The sequence below is a fragment of the Pelodiscus sinensis genome, chromosome 15 (genome assembly GCF_049634645.1).
Source record: "Pelodiscus sinensis isolate JC-2024 chromosome 15, ASM4963464v1, whole genome shotgun sequence".
NCBI classification, from domain to species: domain Eukaryota; kingdom Metazoa; phylum Chordata; order Testudines; family Trionychidae; genus Pelodiscus; species Pelodiscus sinensis.
In genome coordinates, this window is record NC_134725.1 from 19740302 (window position 1) to 19755997 (window position 15696).

At 39.8% G+C, this 15696-nt stretch overlaps 1 protein-coding gene across 1 annotated transcript in view; it reads left to right on the top strand.

Moving 5' to 3' along the window:
- The window catches only part of ZDHHC8 (zDHHC palmitoyltransferase 8), a 242186-nt gene extending 229063 nt beyond the window's left edge, over nt 1–13123 (top strand). The window contains exon 11 of the mRNA XM_006134609.4: nt 476–13123. Coding sequence (XP_006134671.1) covers nt 476–659 — 184 coding nt within the window. The 3' untranslated portion in view covers nt 660–13123. The remainder of the gene's footprint in view (nt 1–475) is intronic.
- Nucleotides 13124–15696: the final 2573 nt, after the last annotated feature.

Here is a 15696-nt window from a genome sequence, read left to right on the forward strand (position 1 = left end):
TGCTGGAGGGCCCAGCAATTCTAAAGGGCCTGAGCCCCCCAGCTGCCACTACTCTGGCAGTGGTGACTCCTGGAGCTGCAGGCTTTTTAAATCACTCCTGCAGCACCCTGTGGTTTGCTCTGGGCTCCACTGAGGGATGGGGCAGGAGGGGAACTTTAGTCTGGGCAGCACTGAGTGCTGGCTGCCACCAGCCCCTCACTTTCCTGGAGTGCAGAACTGGGCCTCCCTCACTTTGCCCAGGGTCCTGGTGAGGTTGTCAGCTCCCCTGGACCTGGTCTAAAGGCAGAATTAAGCTGCTATCTCTAATTTCAGCAAGCCTTGATTTGGGCCTATTGATTTCAGTGGGGAAACATCCATGATTAACTGTTTTGCTGTATCACGATGTAAAGCAATAAAGACAATTCCTTGTCTGACTATCTGGCTGCCTTCACTGTGATCACTAACCCTGGATCACTTTATATTTATTTTGTTGCAGGGAAGACATGCAGTTGAAGACACCTCACAGTAAAATAAACGGACAGCCAAAAGGGATTTCCAGGGCAGATTGTCGACTGGGTTCAACATCAAGTTTCCAGGGGGGCCCGGTCAGTCCTGCTAGACACTCAAACGTTAAGAAGGTATCTGGCGTTGGTGGAACAACCTATGAAATTTCAGTGTAAAATTAGGAGGTGGGGGTGAGGGAAAGAGCCATCCATTAAGCCAGCCATGAAGCTAGGTGCACTGTGAAGACTCAAACAACATCAGCCACAAATGGAGCAGCAGCTGCCAGTGTCCTTTTGTTTTATTTTGTTTTCATCTTTCTCTTTTGGCCAAAAAGAGCTGCAGCCATATTCTCATGGGAATAAAATTATACAGTCCATCAGAAACTGTCTCAAACTGACTACAAAACTGGCTACCACCTAGCACTACAACCATAACAATTATTTCTTTCATGAAAGAGAGTGAAGAAGCCATTGTGTATTTGTCTATCGGACAAAATTGTTGTGTAGAAGTTGTGCTGTGATGAAAAATTTATCAGGAGTCATTTCCTCTCCACAAGTTTTCTGGCCAGCAAAATGTCTGGACAAGCCACTGACCTGACTTCTATTTTCTTATAGACATGCAGACCAGACTGCCTGTTTGCAGTCTGTATGTATGAGAACTACTCTTTGTCCCCAAGGCTTTGTTGGTGGCATACCTCCTTCTTTAAAAGAACCAGGCAGGGTGCAGTGGCCCACAAGCATAGTGTGGTGTTCTTAAGTCTCTCTCTCTCTTCCCATCCGCACCCCTGACTTCGGGAGGAGAGGAGAAAGAATAGCAGCAGCTTCTTATTGTCCACCATTCGACTCCCTGTGTGTGAAATTCTGTGTGTGTTTGTGTCATGGCATCGCACTGCCACATAAATAAGGATTTTTCATTCCTCCTTGTTGTCCCTCTCTCCCCCATTTTTAAAGGCTTCTTACTCTGAAATACAAGCCTCAAGTCTAAGACATGACAAATTCAGAAGGGAAATGATATCTCTCCTTTTTGTTAATGGGATGTATGCAGCAACATGGTTTATTGTCTTGAAGTGGTGCAGTGTATTTAATCTTAGAGGAAGGTTGAATTTGCAGTGTATGTGACTGAGCCAAGCACATAAAAAGGGCATGCCTAAATAGGGTTGCCAGATGGTTTCAACAAAATTACTGGACACATTTGACATTACATCACAATCTACATTATATCTTATTTAGAAAATACTGGACACTTATATTTTCTCATTTATATTTTCTCAATTTGTTTCCAGAACAGAAAGCTCAAATACTGGACTGTCTGGTTCAAAATCGGATACCTGGCAACCCTATGTCTAAATGACATCCCTCTTTTGAAAGAGGGATGTAAATTAGGCAGATCAAAAGTGCAAATGAAGCTGGGATTTTAATATCACGCACTTCATCTGCATAATTGCATCAGCGTTCTTTCGAAAAAGGGTATTTTGAAAGTGAAACTGCTGTTCCTTTAAAAAAAAAAAAACAAACAAACTCTTTTTCGAAAGATCCTGTATGCCTCAGGAGCACGGGATCTTTTGGAAAAGGGTTTTTTTTCTGAAAGATCCACTTCTAGACGATGGTTTCACTTTCAAAATACCCTTTTTCGAAAGAACGCGTATTTCTGTGACGCAATTATACAGATGAAGCGCGGGGATATTTAAAATCCCTGCTTCATTTGCACTTTCAATCTGCTAATTTACATCTCTCTTTTGAAAGAGGGATGTAGTTTAGACATACCTTAGAGGCTACAAATGTGCTGCCTGTCTAATGACCACTGGTCCTCAGTATTGCTGGGAAGAATGCTTTTTTTTTTTTTTTTTTTTAAGTCAGTAACATTTTCCCCCCAATATGAGTGATGTCCATTTAATTCTCTGGGCTTTCTTCTTTCTCCTGCCCCCACAAAGCTATGTTTACCTTGTTGGGCTTTGAGGCAACATTATTTTAAAAATCACAAAAGAGCGAGGAACATACCACATGAAATCTCTGCCTTCTGACTGGCTCTTCAGAGGTAAATAGATTTTGCTGGACATCTAAAATCATCTCAGGATGTTGGCTTCAAAGAGAGTAATGTTTTCTCTGTTCACCATGCTGATAATGAAGAGAACTCCAGATATTTGATAGTCATAATTTATGTAAGAACACATAAAGATTATTTGTTTTCAGGAACACTGAGGTTTATTGTCTATTGAGGAAAATATTGACTTCAATTTTGCCTTAGTTAACATTTCCCTCTTGATACCATGATTCTGTCAAGATTTATTGAATCTGCTTATTATGTTCCTTGTATATCACCTTTTTTTTTTGAGAAGTCAGCTAGAAATTCATAATGGGGTTAATCGTGCTGCTGAGTAATGTTCTTGGCTTGAGCCAGACCATCTGAAGGGAGAAATTCGGAAAGTAACTAGCTGACATAGACCTAAAGTATTAGTGGAAAAGTAGAGGTGAGCTTGCAGTGCAATATGATAGCAAAAATGGCCCAGTGACATTTTGAACTGCACAGAGGCATCACAGGACACAGGGGTAATAGTCCCTCTATATAGCTTTGGTATAATTTTATCTGGAGTATTGTCGTTAGTTACAGTACTTTATTGTGAGAACAATAGAGACAAATTGGATCAAGTTCAGAGGGGAAGAACAAATATAAATAGAGAACTGGAGAAGATGATTGACAAAAAAGATTAAGAGCTAAAAATGTGTAATTAATTGGCTGAGCAATGATTAAGGGAAGGGATATGAAAAATTTATAGTTATTTAAATTAAAGCATATAGTCCCAAAGATAATGCAAACTGATAACAAATTACTTGTATTTAAAAGAAAAGCGTTAAACTGAATAGCAGGGACAAGAGTTGTGGACAAAGCATTAGTGAGCCTTCTCCAGGGAGCAATTATATGCTGCCAAGGGGCTGGACTAAATGTCCTCATAATTCTCTTCCATATTTAATTTCTAATTACACATTTCCAGCACAAATTTAACTCCTTATGGAGTTGATAGTCATCCTTGTGAAGAGAGTAGCACAAGGCCTATGCATCACTTATTTTGCACGTAATACATCACACTTAAGAAACTTAAGACATCAAAATAGGGATTAAGTGGAACATAGACCTTGCATTAGAAGTCTGCACAGGGGCAGATTATAGCACCCCAACTGATTATAAAAGCAAGCCATCTAAGTGAGGCTTTGATATTGCACCAATGTACCTTTGAATATCTGCATCCCATTACACTATTCTTTGAATATGCTGTATTATGTTAAAAAAGAAAAAAAAATCACAGCTCTTAAAGGCAAATCAGCCTTTGAAATGACTATAAATTCCTGAACAGGAATGGCTAACACTGAATACAATACTATATGTACTAGCCTTTCAAACAGGTATAGACCAGGTCATTTAGCTATAACTCATGTGGAAAGAGGAAGAAAAATGATTAAATTGGGGTACAAATAATTAGGTTAAGGTGCAAGTTCTATATATTTTTCTGAAGGTAGTTTAACTAAAGTTGAGACTCACCTGGCATGTTAGTAGGCTTATGATGATGGTATTAAAATTCTTTTTTGAAATTTGCATTTGGAGTAGTGAGAATGACTTGGAGAGGGAAGTAAATATGTGAACTCTTCCTGGAAGTAGTAATGTAAGAAGTAATTTGAAATTGCACACACCAAATTCAGCCCAATTCCCATCTAAAGTTCCAGTCCTGTAATTGGAGCACATGAGCACGAGCATCTGCTTACATAGTTCTTATTGGTAGATCCCTGCATGGATATAAAATGTATATCCACATCGACATCTGTATCCACAAAAATGAACCATGGATATCCGCATCCACATCCACGGATGCGGATACCCGCAGATATAAAGCAAATATCTGCATATTTGGAGAATTGGGGACCTACACATTAGCAAAACTGCTGTTGACTTTGGGAGCAAGGTCTGGCCCATGCTCTAGTTTCAAGCTTTCCAAAACTATATTCTTCACACATTTTACAAATAATCAATTATGTGCTACTTTTACTCACACAGTCCTTCAGTTTTTATAGATAGTGAGGCCCAGAACTTCAGCTGGTGTGATTTGGTTTAGCTCTCTTTATGTTGGATAGAGCTATGCTAATTTACATTAATTGAGGATCTGACCCACTGGATCATAACAGAAGATCCACTGCAGGTTAATACTTTTTGAAAATAGCCTCTTGTTTTGTCTTTCTTAAAAAAAGGCTTCAAAAGTCTTAAAGCTTTTAATACGCTTTTAGCAGTAGATTATATATTATGTCTATTTCTTATTTAAGAAACATTGAGTTTTCATTGTAAATCCCATTTTTAGCATCATTTCACTGTTCATTCCAGTTTAACACCCAAGTTTCATTTTAGTACAGTTTATCTTGAGAGAGCAGAATCTCTGTAGCTTTAATTAACTGTATTAATACATAGAGTAACATAATATTAAATGAGCCTTACTCTGCGAATGGGTGAGACAGGAAATGTTTTTACTTGAAGCCTTACAATATTTCTTTTTTGTTTTTTTACTTATTTGTGTGTTGACTTAATAGAACAACCCGCATAGCAATGAATTTGAAATGCTGAGCCAAATTTTGTTCTGATTTTCAATGATCATTTGGCTCTGTATGTTGAAAACTGACTGCAGAAGTAACTGAAGTGAGAAAATATTTTTGTGTAACCCAAAGGAAAAAACCCTAAGAGTTCTGTATTTTCAGGAGCTGGCTAATAAAATTACAAAGATATGTTGGCCACTAAATATATTACCTTGCATTGTTTTAGGAGGTTATAACAGGAAGCACACAGCCAACGCATATTTGAGTTTGCTCTTTAAATTAAAGAAAACCCAAATTCAATCATATCTTGTTTATCCTCAACTGTAAGAGCTACCCAGATCTATGTTTTAATGTCCATAATCTGATATGTAGCAAATGAGCTGTTTGTGTTGCTGTTTTGAAAATATAAACAAAGTATTATCTGAACTTTGCCTAGGATGACTACATCATGGGTACTATAAGGGAACTTCTTCAGATGATGTTTGTACTCCTATAAAACTTAAATAATATGGAAATCGTGATTGGGTTTTGTCTTTACTATACCTCAGGTCCAGCCTAGAGATATATATTTGAAGAGGGGAAGCATATGGGGAGTCAATGATGCTGTCACATAGACAGTTTGGGAAGTTTATATTGACACATTTTACAATCTATATTTCACCTGTTCTGCTCACTTGAACTGTTGGAATGTATCTGTGCGGGCTTTGTGGAGCTCTATCTGTAAGCATTTTGTGGCTCTAGTAATACATATATACATATATATTTATAATCACTTGAGTTATTTTGGTATTTTAAGGTGTCACGTTTTCCTGGTGTTTCTGCATCAGACTGTATAGGTGCAGTATGTTCAGAGGCTCATAAATACTATGCTACCCCTTTTCTGAGGCCCTCTTAATATTTCCTTCATTGCATTCCATGGGCCAAATCCAGAGTGGCATGGAGCAGCTTTGCTGCACTGAGTTTCAGATACTCAGCACTATTCATAGCCTGGCCTTTGTGAATTTGTAAAACTTAAAAGTGCATGAAATGTGACATGGAACAATGAAAGTCAATCTAGATGGGAAAAACTATGTTGGTAAATCATAAATGGAATTAACTGTATCTTAAGTACCTTCTTCAATATGCTTAAAAGAGTATGGAAAACTAGATTACTTCTTGTGGTAATCTCTGAAGACACAAATATTACCATTGATTAAGTATGGTATCCATTGCAGCAGGATGTGTATGTCTTGACAGCCAAATTCTAGTCTGTTTAACCACCTCTATCAACTCCCGTTTCTAGTCTGTAAAAACATGCCAGTTAAGTCTGTGATACAGTTGATACAGTTGCCAAACCTTCTTAAGAGCAGCTGCAGTGGGATCTTAGAAGCCATAATGTGCAATATGCAGACGGTGAGAGAGGATTCATTCATGAAGAGTGCTCATTGTAAATGCTTGTCATGCTTTTGTGTCTCTTTCAGTGATAAAGATTAGGCTACATATATCATCATCAGATTCTCAGCTGACATAAATCAGCATAGGTCCATTGATTTCAGTTGCATCAAAACCTATACAATCATTCCAGCTTATGCATATGTTTTCTATAAGACATAGCTAAACGTTATGAGCATTAAAAAATTCTGATTTCTTTTTTCAGTTCTGTGGATCAAGTTACAGTTCACTTTTTAAACCAGATATGAGAACGTAATATTTGAAACAAACAGAGACACAGATTGGAACTATTTGTGCAGGTGAAAATAGCTTTTAGGGGAAGAACAATTATAGTCTAAGTGGATTTGAATTACTGTCAAAATAATTTTTGTTCGTCTTATCACAATTACTGGAGTTTTTAAAGAAGACATTTAACAGCTGGTGAACCTGTATCATTGAAACATTTCAAAAATGTCTCAGACACTTCGAACTACATGGTGAAATATGATCTACTTCCATAGTTGAAAAGAATTCTAAAGAACTTACGGTACATTTGACAGTGCCTTATAAAGATACAGTATATTCTTTCTGTATGTATATAACATATACATAAGTGTGTATATATAGTCAAAGAAAATTTGTTACAGACCTGCTTATTTTGTATATTTTAAATGCAGAACTTTTTTTTTCTTTTACAGAAACAAAATTAGAATCCATGTCAGCTGCAGTTTGTATGTATGTGTCATTCATACATATATATATTTGTTGATATACAAGCTGAAAATACAATAAAAGGTTAGATCAGTGACAGCATCTCTGCCCAGGGGTTCTGCTGAATGCTCTGGAAAAGTAAAATTGCATAGGTGGAAGAGCAATTTAAGATTCTTTAGAGGAACATTAAAGAAGGGAGGTGGTTATGAAGACTTAAGGGAAACCAAAGTTGTTAATTTAGACTTTGTCCTTCAGCCTAGTTCCATATATTTATTTTCAATTGTTATACCCTCCCATTGCTCCTCATCTTATGTATTCACTGCAAAATCATTGTTGAAAGCAGGATATAAGAGCCAATGATCCAAGTGATCTGACTTGCTGTGATAAATGCCATGCTCTAGTTCTGTTCTATGCAAGTTTCCCTACCCACAAGTGTGTGCAATATGGCTGTCTTATTTGTGTACAATGGCTATTAGCATTTTTCCTGGAACTGGATCTACAAAGAGGAAACTTGCCCAGTGCTCAAAGGAATAAAGCAGGGTGAGTGTGAAAAGATGGGTTACTTTTCCTTAAAGAGGATAGGAAAATAGAAAATTGAAGTAATTTTCTTAAACAAAGCAGCTTCAGAAAAGCCGGCTCATGCACAGCAGCAAGGCACCTTGAATACCAAGTCTCTAATTTCCTAGCAAACTCTTGATGAAATTCTGCTTTGCATAGTGGCTGGCCCTACTGCCTGACTCACCACAATATTATGCCAGTGACTCTATTGAGTTACACTCTAACAAATTAGATCAGTGTTTCTCAAAGTGTTCTGTGCGCCTGCTCTGGGAAAGCCACTAGCAGGCCCACACTGCTTTGTTTACCATTGATTCCCAGTGGCTCCAGTTTGCTGTTTCTAGCTAAGGGAAGCCGCAGGAAGTGATAGCTTCCCTTGGCTGGAAATGGTCAACTGGAGCCATGAAGAGGCATGGGCTCACAAGCGGCTTTCCCAAAATGTGCCTGTGGAACACTTTGAGAAACAATGAGCCCCATATCTATCTCTGTGCTGAGCAGAACTCTTAGTTCAAAATTAATGCTTTTGCAATTCTGCTATACTTGTTTGTTTTGAAAATTATATATATATTAATTATTTTTCTTCCTACCCTGAACAAGAAACTACTTGATTATATGATAAGGAATCCATTGGTTAGTGTGACTCAAGTTTGGGACTTTCAAAGCCAGATAATGTGAATTGGACATACAATCCCTTATACAGCTTTGAAAGTATTCATACGAATTTAAACTTAGTTGAGACAAAAAAGTTTATATTCAGGTTCTCTTTAGAATTCCAGCAAAATATGTTCTTGTTTGGATTTCAACATCCCCAGACAATCCTGATGCCAGTGCATGAGAACCAAATGAAGAAGCTGACAGGAAACAAAAAAGAAATTGCCCCATGTATTTTCACTTTGAGATCAGAGCGCACCAAGCAAGCAAAGAATGAAAACTTGATTAGATTTCTTAAATTATTTCAGTTTTAAATTATCTAAGGTTAATAACAAAAATAAGGCATTTTATAGTTTAAAAATTTCCTCTTTATAAAAACAACCCCCCCCCCCCACACACACACACATTACAAACTTAAATGGTTTAAAAGCCTTTCTTGTAACAAGGCATGTAGGATACCTGCCACATTAGATCCTCAAGACCTTATTGAAATTCCCAGGATTTATTTAATCTCTTAAAAATCCCACTACTCCGTAACAGTACATACCTACTGGCATGCTTTTGCCCCATTGAGTCAGAGTATAATTCTGAAGATGCACTTAAGGTATTGTCTAGACTTGGTGCCTACTGGGAAACTCTTATTGAGATAGTTTAGGGAAAAAATACAGCCGTGGTCTACACTAGAATCTTATTCCGAAATAACACCCCCAAATTTAAATTTATAAGCAGTATATCTATGCTACCAAGCTACCAAGCTCATTATTTCAAAGTAACAGGCTGCAGAATTCAAACTATGTACTCCTTTTCACGAGGAGTAACGCTAATTCCAAAATAGTAATTTTGAAATAACATTATAGCGTGCGTGCTCTGGTACTGCTAATTGGAACCTATTGGCCTCCAAGAGATCTCCCACAGCTCCCCAGAGTGCTTCCTGGAGCTCTAAGTCTGAGGTACCACGTCCACATTAATGGAGTTTGCCTCAGACTAATTTCAATGCATCCCAGTCAGGAGGACACGCTAGTTCGAACTTGTTGAATTGGGAATTCTTAAGTTGAATGTAGTAATTTTGAACTAGTTTCCTAGTGTAGACATTGCCTAAGAGAATTTATCTTGTTTGCCTTAGACAAAATTGATGCCTGAATAAGAATATAAGGAACAGTTAGGCTCCCATCTGAGACTATGGCTACACTGCTGTCTTTATGTGGAAGAAGATAAGCAAATCGTGTTCGCATTTGCATATCTTCTTCTGATTCTTTTTGTGGAAGAGGTTTTGCCGCTATTTGGCCCTGTGTAGACAGGGCCAAATGTCAGGGGGGAAAATACCCACTTTCACCAGACCCCTTATTCCTCATAAATCAAGGTTTACAAAGTCTTGTGAAAGAGGGTGTTTCCAGCATTTTGCCTCGTCTACACAGTGCCAAATAGCGGCAAAACCTCTTCTGCAAAAGAATCGGAAGAAGATATGCAAATGCGAGCGCAATTTGCATATCTTCTTCCACAAAAAAAGGCAGTGTAGCTGTAGCCTGAGTAATGTATCACTTTGTAATTACCTTCCATGTTTTGGAACCAAAGTGTATCTTTGAATTAGTATATATTGAACCATAGCTGCAAATATGGGCATCAGTGGAGACTTACTCGTAGGCTTTCCACTCCAAAACCACAGATGTTGGCCACCTGAGATAAAGAAATAATTCTCTTAGATATGCCATAAGAGAGAGTATCTGTTTCCATAGAGAGATACCACCACACATTAAGCTAATAAATGAAACGTGCACAGCTCTCACTGAAGGGATGAAATCTATGATCCTTAAAACAAATGAAAGTTTCGCCACTGACTTCAATATCATTTGGATTTCACTCATTGGCTGCGTCTAGACTGGCAAGTTTTTCCACAAAAGCAACTGCCAGCTGTCTACACTGGCTGCTTGATTTTGCGCAAAAGCACTGACGTTCTACTTTCCGAAATCAGTGCTTCTTGCGCAAATGCTTTGACATTTCCGTTCAGGCAAAAGCCCTTTTCCGAAAATGTTTTTGCGCAGGAGGGCCAGTGTAGACAGCTAAAAACTGTTTTGCGCAAAAAAGCCCCGATGGCGAAATTGGTGATCGGGGCTTTCTTGCACAAAACCACGTCTAGATTGGCATGGACGCAAAAAATGCTTTTAACGGGAAAACTTTTCCGTTAAAAGCATTTGCGGAAAATCATGCCAGTCTAGATGTAGCCAATGTGTAATTCTTAAGTGGTACATTTAGGACATAAACTATCCAGCATTAGGACAACATTTAGGGCTTCTAATTAGAGCTGATCAAAAAGTTTCAAAAATTATTTAAAAAAAAAGACATTTAAAAAAAACTTTCAGCAATAGTTCCCTATTTTTTTTTCTCTAGCTCTACTTCTAATGGTCCTGCTCTCCCACAATGCCTGCGTAAAAGGGTTCATTAGAGGGGATCTAAGAGGGCTTGGGATGAGGAAGGACTCCTTCCTCCACAAGGTAGGGTTTTGGTAGTGGAGCAGCAAAGCTTCCTATATATACCTCCCTGGAAATTTACACCCGTGGATCCTGGACAGTGGCTGATAACAGGTCAGTTCCTGTATCATGTCCTCAGAACACATGCACTGCAGTGAGAAGCATCGTGCGTATGGAGGTGAATACTATCTCTGTGGTTCACATAGGCTGAAACCACACAGGTTCCCCATGATTAAAGATTCCTTCACCCATTTTAAGAGAGTATCAGTCAATGGTCCTAAATTAATGAATGTCTTCCAAATGCTTCAGGATCCTTGGATGAGGGACACTAGGGGATTACAATTTAATATTGTAACTTCTATTATGGTAGACCAAGCCCACAGTAATAATAAAAAACCACAGGTGTTGGCAGGAATAAATGCTGTTCTGATTGTTCCTCTTATGAAATCACACATTACTTTACTTCACAGTACCAACAAAAATCTTTTCAAATATCCTTTTGCTCTTTTTTGTTTTGTTAAACCTCTGGATAGGCATTTGATATAAGATTTGTAGATACAAATTAATGGTCTGATCTTGCAGCCTTAAAATCAGGACCAACTCCCATTGCTGTCAAAGCATATCTAAGTAAATTCAATTAATACCATTGTGGGCTCAGTCCTGCAGTTTTTACACTGCTAATCCAGTTGGTCACTAGATCAGCTCCTGATTATCTTAGTGAAAGATGTCTAGTAACAGATTTAAAAGTAGGAAAAAATGCTTTAAATAAATGGATTAGGGCATTTTTTTTCAAAAAAAAATTATAGAACAAAATACAAATATACAGATTACAATTTAATGGCATACAACGTGCACATTTTTGCACTAGTAGCCTATGGCATTTTCCCAGTATTAAACTTCATGATTTTCAGAAATCCGCTAGAGTAATTATATAGTCAATATGAAGGATGATCTTGTGGATAAGGCGCTGGAAAGGGCTTCAGGAGAACTGGGTTCATTTCCTGCTCAACCACAGATTTTCTTTTTGACTTTAGGTAAGTCATGAATTGTTCTGTGCCTGGGGTCCCTGTGTCTCAAATGGGGAGAAATCACCTTCTGACTTCAGAAGGGTATTGTGAATCTTTGCAAGGACTCAAATCTATAGGGATGAAGACTAGATAGATACACCCCAAAAGTATCCAGGAGCAATTGTGCATCTTCAACCTCAAGCTAAAGATTTTAGAATGTTTTTAAACCACTTCCTTAGTGATGGAGTTTTGAAGCTATTAGTTTATGGAAGCTGTTTATGGGAATCTCTAAGATTGACTTTGAAAGTCCAGTTGAGTACAGATCCTAAACAACTTTCTACCTTGAGTCTTTCCTTGACCTTTTGAATATTTCCTTATAATGTTTATTCCTCTGCCAATAATACCTGCTTTACAGTGTCTTATTTATTCCATAAGGGCACATGCATGACTGCCTTAAGCAATTTAGCTCTCCTTTGCCTGCTTATTGAAATAGTTGTACATATTTTTTTTCAAACAATGAACAGAAATACAGTAGAACAAACTGCAATAGATTGGTTGGCCTTAGAAAGGAGATACTACATCTTACTCAACTGTGAGTTTGTAGCATAGACTACAGTGTGATGGTGGCTTTTGGTGCCACTGCCATGGCATGGGTTGCTGAGGAAGTTCAACCTTTTTTGAGAGAGAGAGCTAATGCTAGTGTATGTTGCCATGAAAAAACAGTTATTACATCCTGGCATTTTGTGTCCATTTTAATGTTGTACAGAAATACATATAAATATATATTTATCTGATGCCCAGTATTCATAGCACATGAAGAATATCAAAGAAGGAATAAAATCATATATTGGAGTACAAAATATGTCTGTTGCTAAAATGGTCCTTTCTCAAGGTTACTATTTTTAATCATAATTTGAAAGTAGTTGGGAGGGGTAGAAATAATCACTCTTTGGGATGTTTAAGAGATGAAAACACCCTGCTTTTAAGGGCTAGTTGTTTAGGCGTGTATGTGAGAGAGAGTGTTTGTGTAAATACCATTTGCATGAGTTTATTTAAATGTAAAGGCAAAATAAATATATTTATTTTCATTGTATTAAAGCACAGAATGGCTGCATTTTTCAAAACCTGTAACCTTAAGTCAGAAAATATACCATGGTAATTTACTGTATTTTGCCTTTATTTTTTTTCACAGAATTTATAATACTGTTCTATCTGGGTATTTTACTTTTCATTTATTTTCCAAAATAAATTTTTTCCTGTGTTTTACCTACATGCATTCTTTAGAGATCTATGCAGATTCTTTTAAAGTGCTGGAGACTGCAGAGTCCCATTTTAGCATTTTGGTAATGTGTTACTAAAAGACAAGGAAGAAGGGCCAGAGCAATGCCTAGTTCTCTCAGGAATTATAGGGTATACCCACAATCTCTATTCCCCTAGAAATATCCTCACTTCTTTCATAGATTCATAGAAAACCAGAAGGGACATTGTGATCATTCTGTGCAACACAGGTCATAGAAATTATCCAGAATAATTCCCACAGCAGGTCATTTAGAAAAATATCCAGTCTTGATTTAAAAACTGTCAGTGATGGAGAATCCACCACTACTCTTGCTAATTTGTTATAGTGTTAAAAATATACGCCTTATTTCCAGTGTGACTTTGTCTTGCTGCAACTTCCAGCCATTGGAGCCTGTTATACCTGTCTCTGCTAGATTGATGAATCAAGTCTTCTCTCCCCTCCCCCTTAACCTTCTCTTTGTTCAGCTAAATAGATTGAGCTCTGAGAGTCCATCACTGTGAAGGCATATTTGCTGAGCCATTAATCATTCTTGTGGATCTTCTCTGAACTCTCTAAAGTATAATAACATTTTTTTATGTATTCATTCTTGAAGGAGACTGCTTTCCAGTGTTCCCACCAGGGTAGTGCAGCTCTGTACAACCCCTTACTAGGAAGAGTTTGCACCATCAAACCCTTTATGATTTGTCCCTTCGGGTATGTCTACACTAGAAAGTTAGTTCGAACTAACGGACGTTAGTTCGAACTAACTTTCCTATGCGCTACACTAGCGCTCCGCTAGTTCGAATTTGAATCGAACTAGCGGAGCGCTTAGTTCGAACTAGGTAAACCTCATTTTACGAGGACTAACGCCTAGTTCGAACTAGCTAGTTCGAACTAAGGGCTGTGTAGCCCTTTAGTTCGAACTAGTGGGAGGCTAGCCCTCCCCAGGTTTCCCTGGTGGCCACTCTGGCCAACACCAGGGAAACTCTATGCCCCCCTCCCGGCCCCGGACCCCTTAAAGGGGCACGGGCTGGCTACGGTGCCCGTGCCAGGTGCAAGCCTGCCAGCACCCAGCTAGCAGACCCTGCACCTGGCACGGCACAGAGCCACCCACCCGATGCCCCCCAGCCCACCCCCTCTTGCCGGGACCAGGCTGGCGGCTCCCGGGAGCTTGCCCTGGACCGCAAGAGGCGGGCACCTTCCTGGGCTAGTGCGGACATCGTGGACCTCGTCCACGATCTCCGCACTAGGCACAGGAAAGTGGCCGTCTAGGGCAGGAGAGCTGCCAGCCTGGCCACCCAGGACCAGGTGTGCATGAAAATCAAGGGGGTCCACTGAGACCCCCGACACTGAGCCCTGAGCTTACAATGGCCGTCCTGGGTCAGACCAAAGGTCCATCTAGCCCAGTAGCCTGTCTGCCGACAGAGGCCAACCCTAGGGACCCTGGAGGGGATGGACCGAAGACAGTGACCAAGCCATTTGTCTCGTGCCATCCCTCTCCAGCCTTCCACAAACTTTGGGCAGGGACACCACTCCTACCCTCTGGCTAATAGGACTCCATGGACCCAACCTCCATCACTTGATCTCACTTCTCTTTAAACTCTGTTCTAGTTCTAGCCTTCACAGCCTCCTGCAGCAAGGAGTTCCACAGGTTAACTATTTGCTTTGTCAAGAACAACAACTTTCTCTTACTAGTTTCAAGCCTGCTACCCATTCCTTTCCTTTGGTGTCCTCTAGTCCTTCTTTATGGGAACTCAGGAAGAACTTTTCTGAATGCACCCTCTCCACCCAACCCCTGCTTTGAGAGACCTCTATCCTGTCCCCCCTCCGTCTCCTCTTTTCTAAGCTGAACAGTCCCAGTCTCTGTAGCCTCTCTTCATCTGGGACCTGTTCCCAACCCCTGATCATGTTAGTTGCCCTCCCCTCTCCCAGCCTTTCTCTTCCCCTCTCCCACCTCCTTTTCCCAGTCTCCCCCAGTTTTTTTCAATAAAGACAGAGTCAATGTTGGAAGAAACGTTATCTTTATTTTGTACATCAATAAGAAGGGGGGCTAGGGAAGGGCAAGTGGAAGGAGGTGAGGGAGGAATGGGGTACGAGCCCCCGATGGGGAGGACTGGGCTGGCTCTGCGGGCTTCTGGGGGTGGAAGCTCTCCTGCAGCCCCCCAATTACTCCCTCTCCCCAGATGGCAGCCTGCGGCAAGTGCAGCCGGGCTGATGGCCGAGTGCTGTGATGTGCCCAGTGTGGGCACTCAGGGCACTCCAAGCCAGAACTTCTTTGCAAGCGGGGCACCCCTTAGAACTGTGTGTTCGGGGTGGGGGTCGGGACCCTTTAAGCGCAGCCCTTGGCTAGCCTGAGACAGTATCTCCATGCTCTAAGTCCTCCTCTGATGCCCTGCCGGCACTGCTTCCGGCCATCCTTAAGCCCTGTTCAGAGTCCACTCAATGTGGACTTACTAGTTCGAACTAGCAAAACGCTAGTTCGAACTAGTTTTTAGTTCTAGATGCGTTAGTTCGAACTAGCTTAGTTCGAATTAACTAATTCGAACTAAGTTAGTTCGAACTAG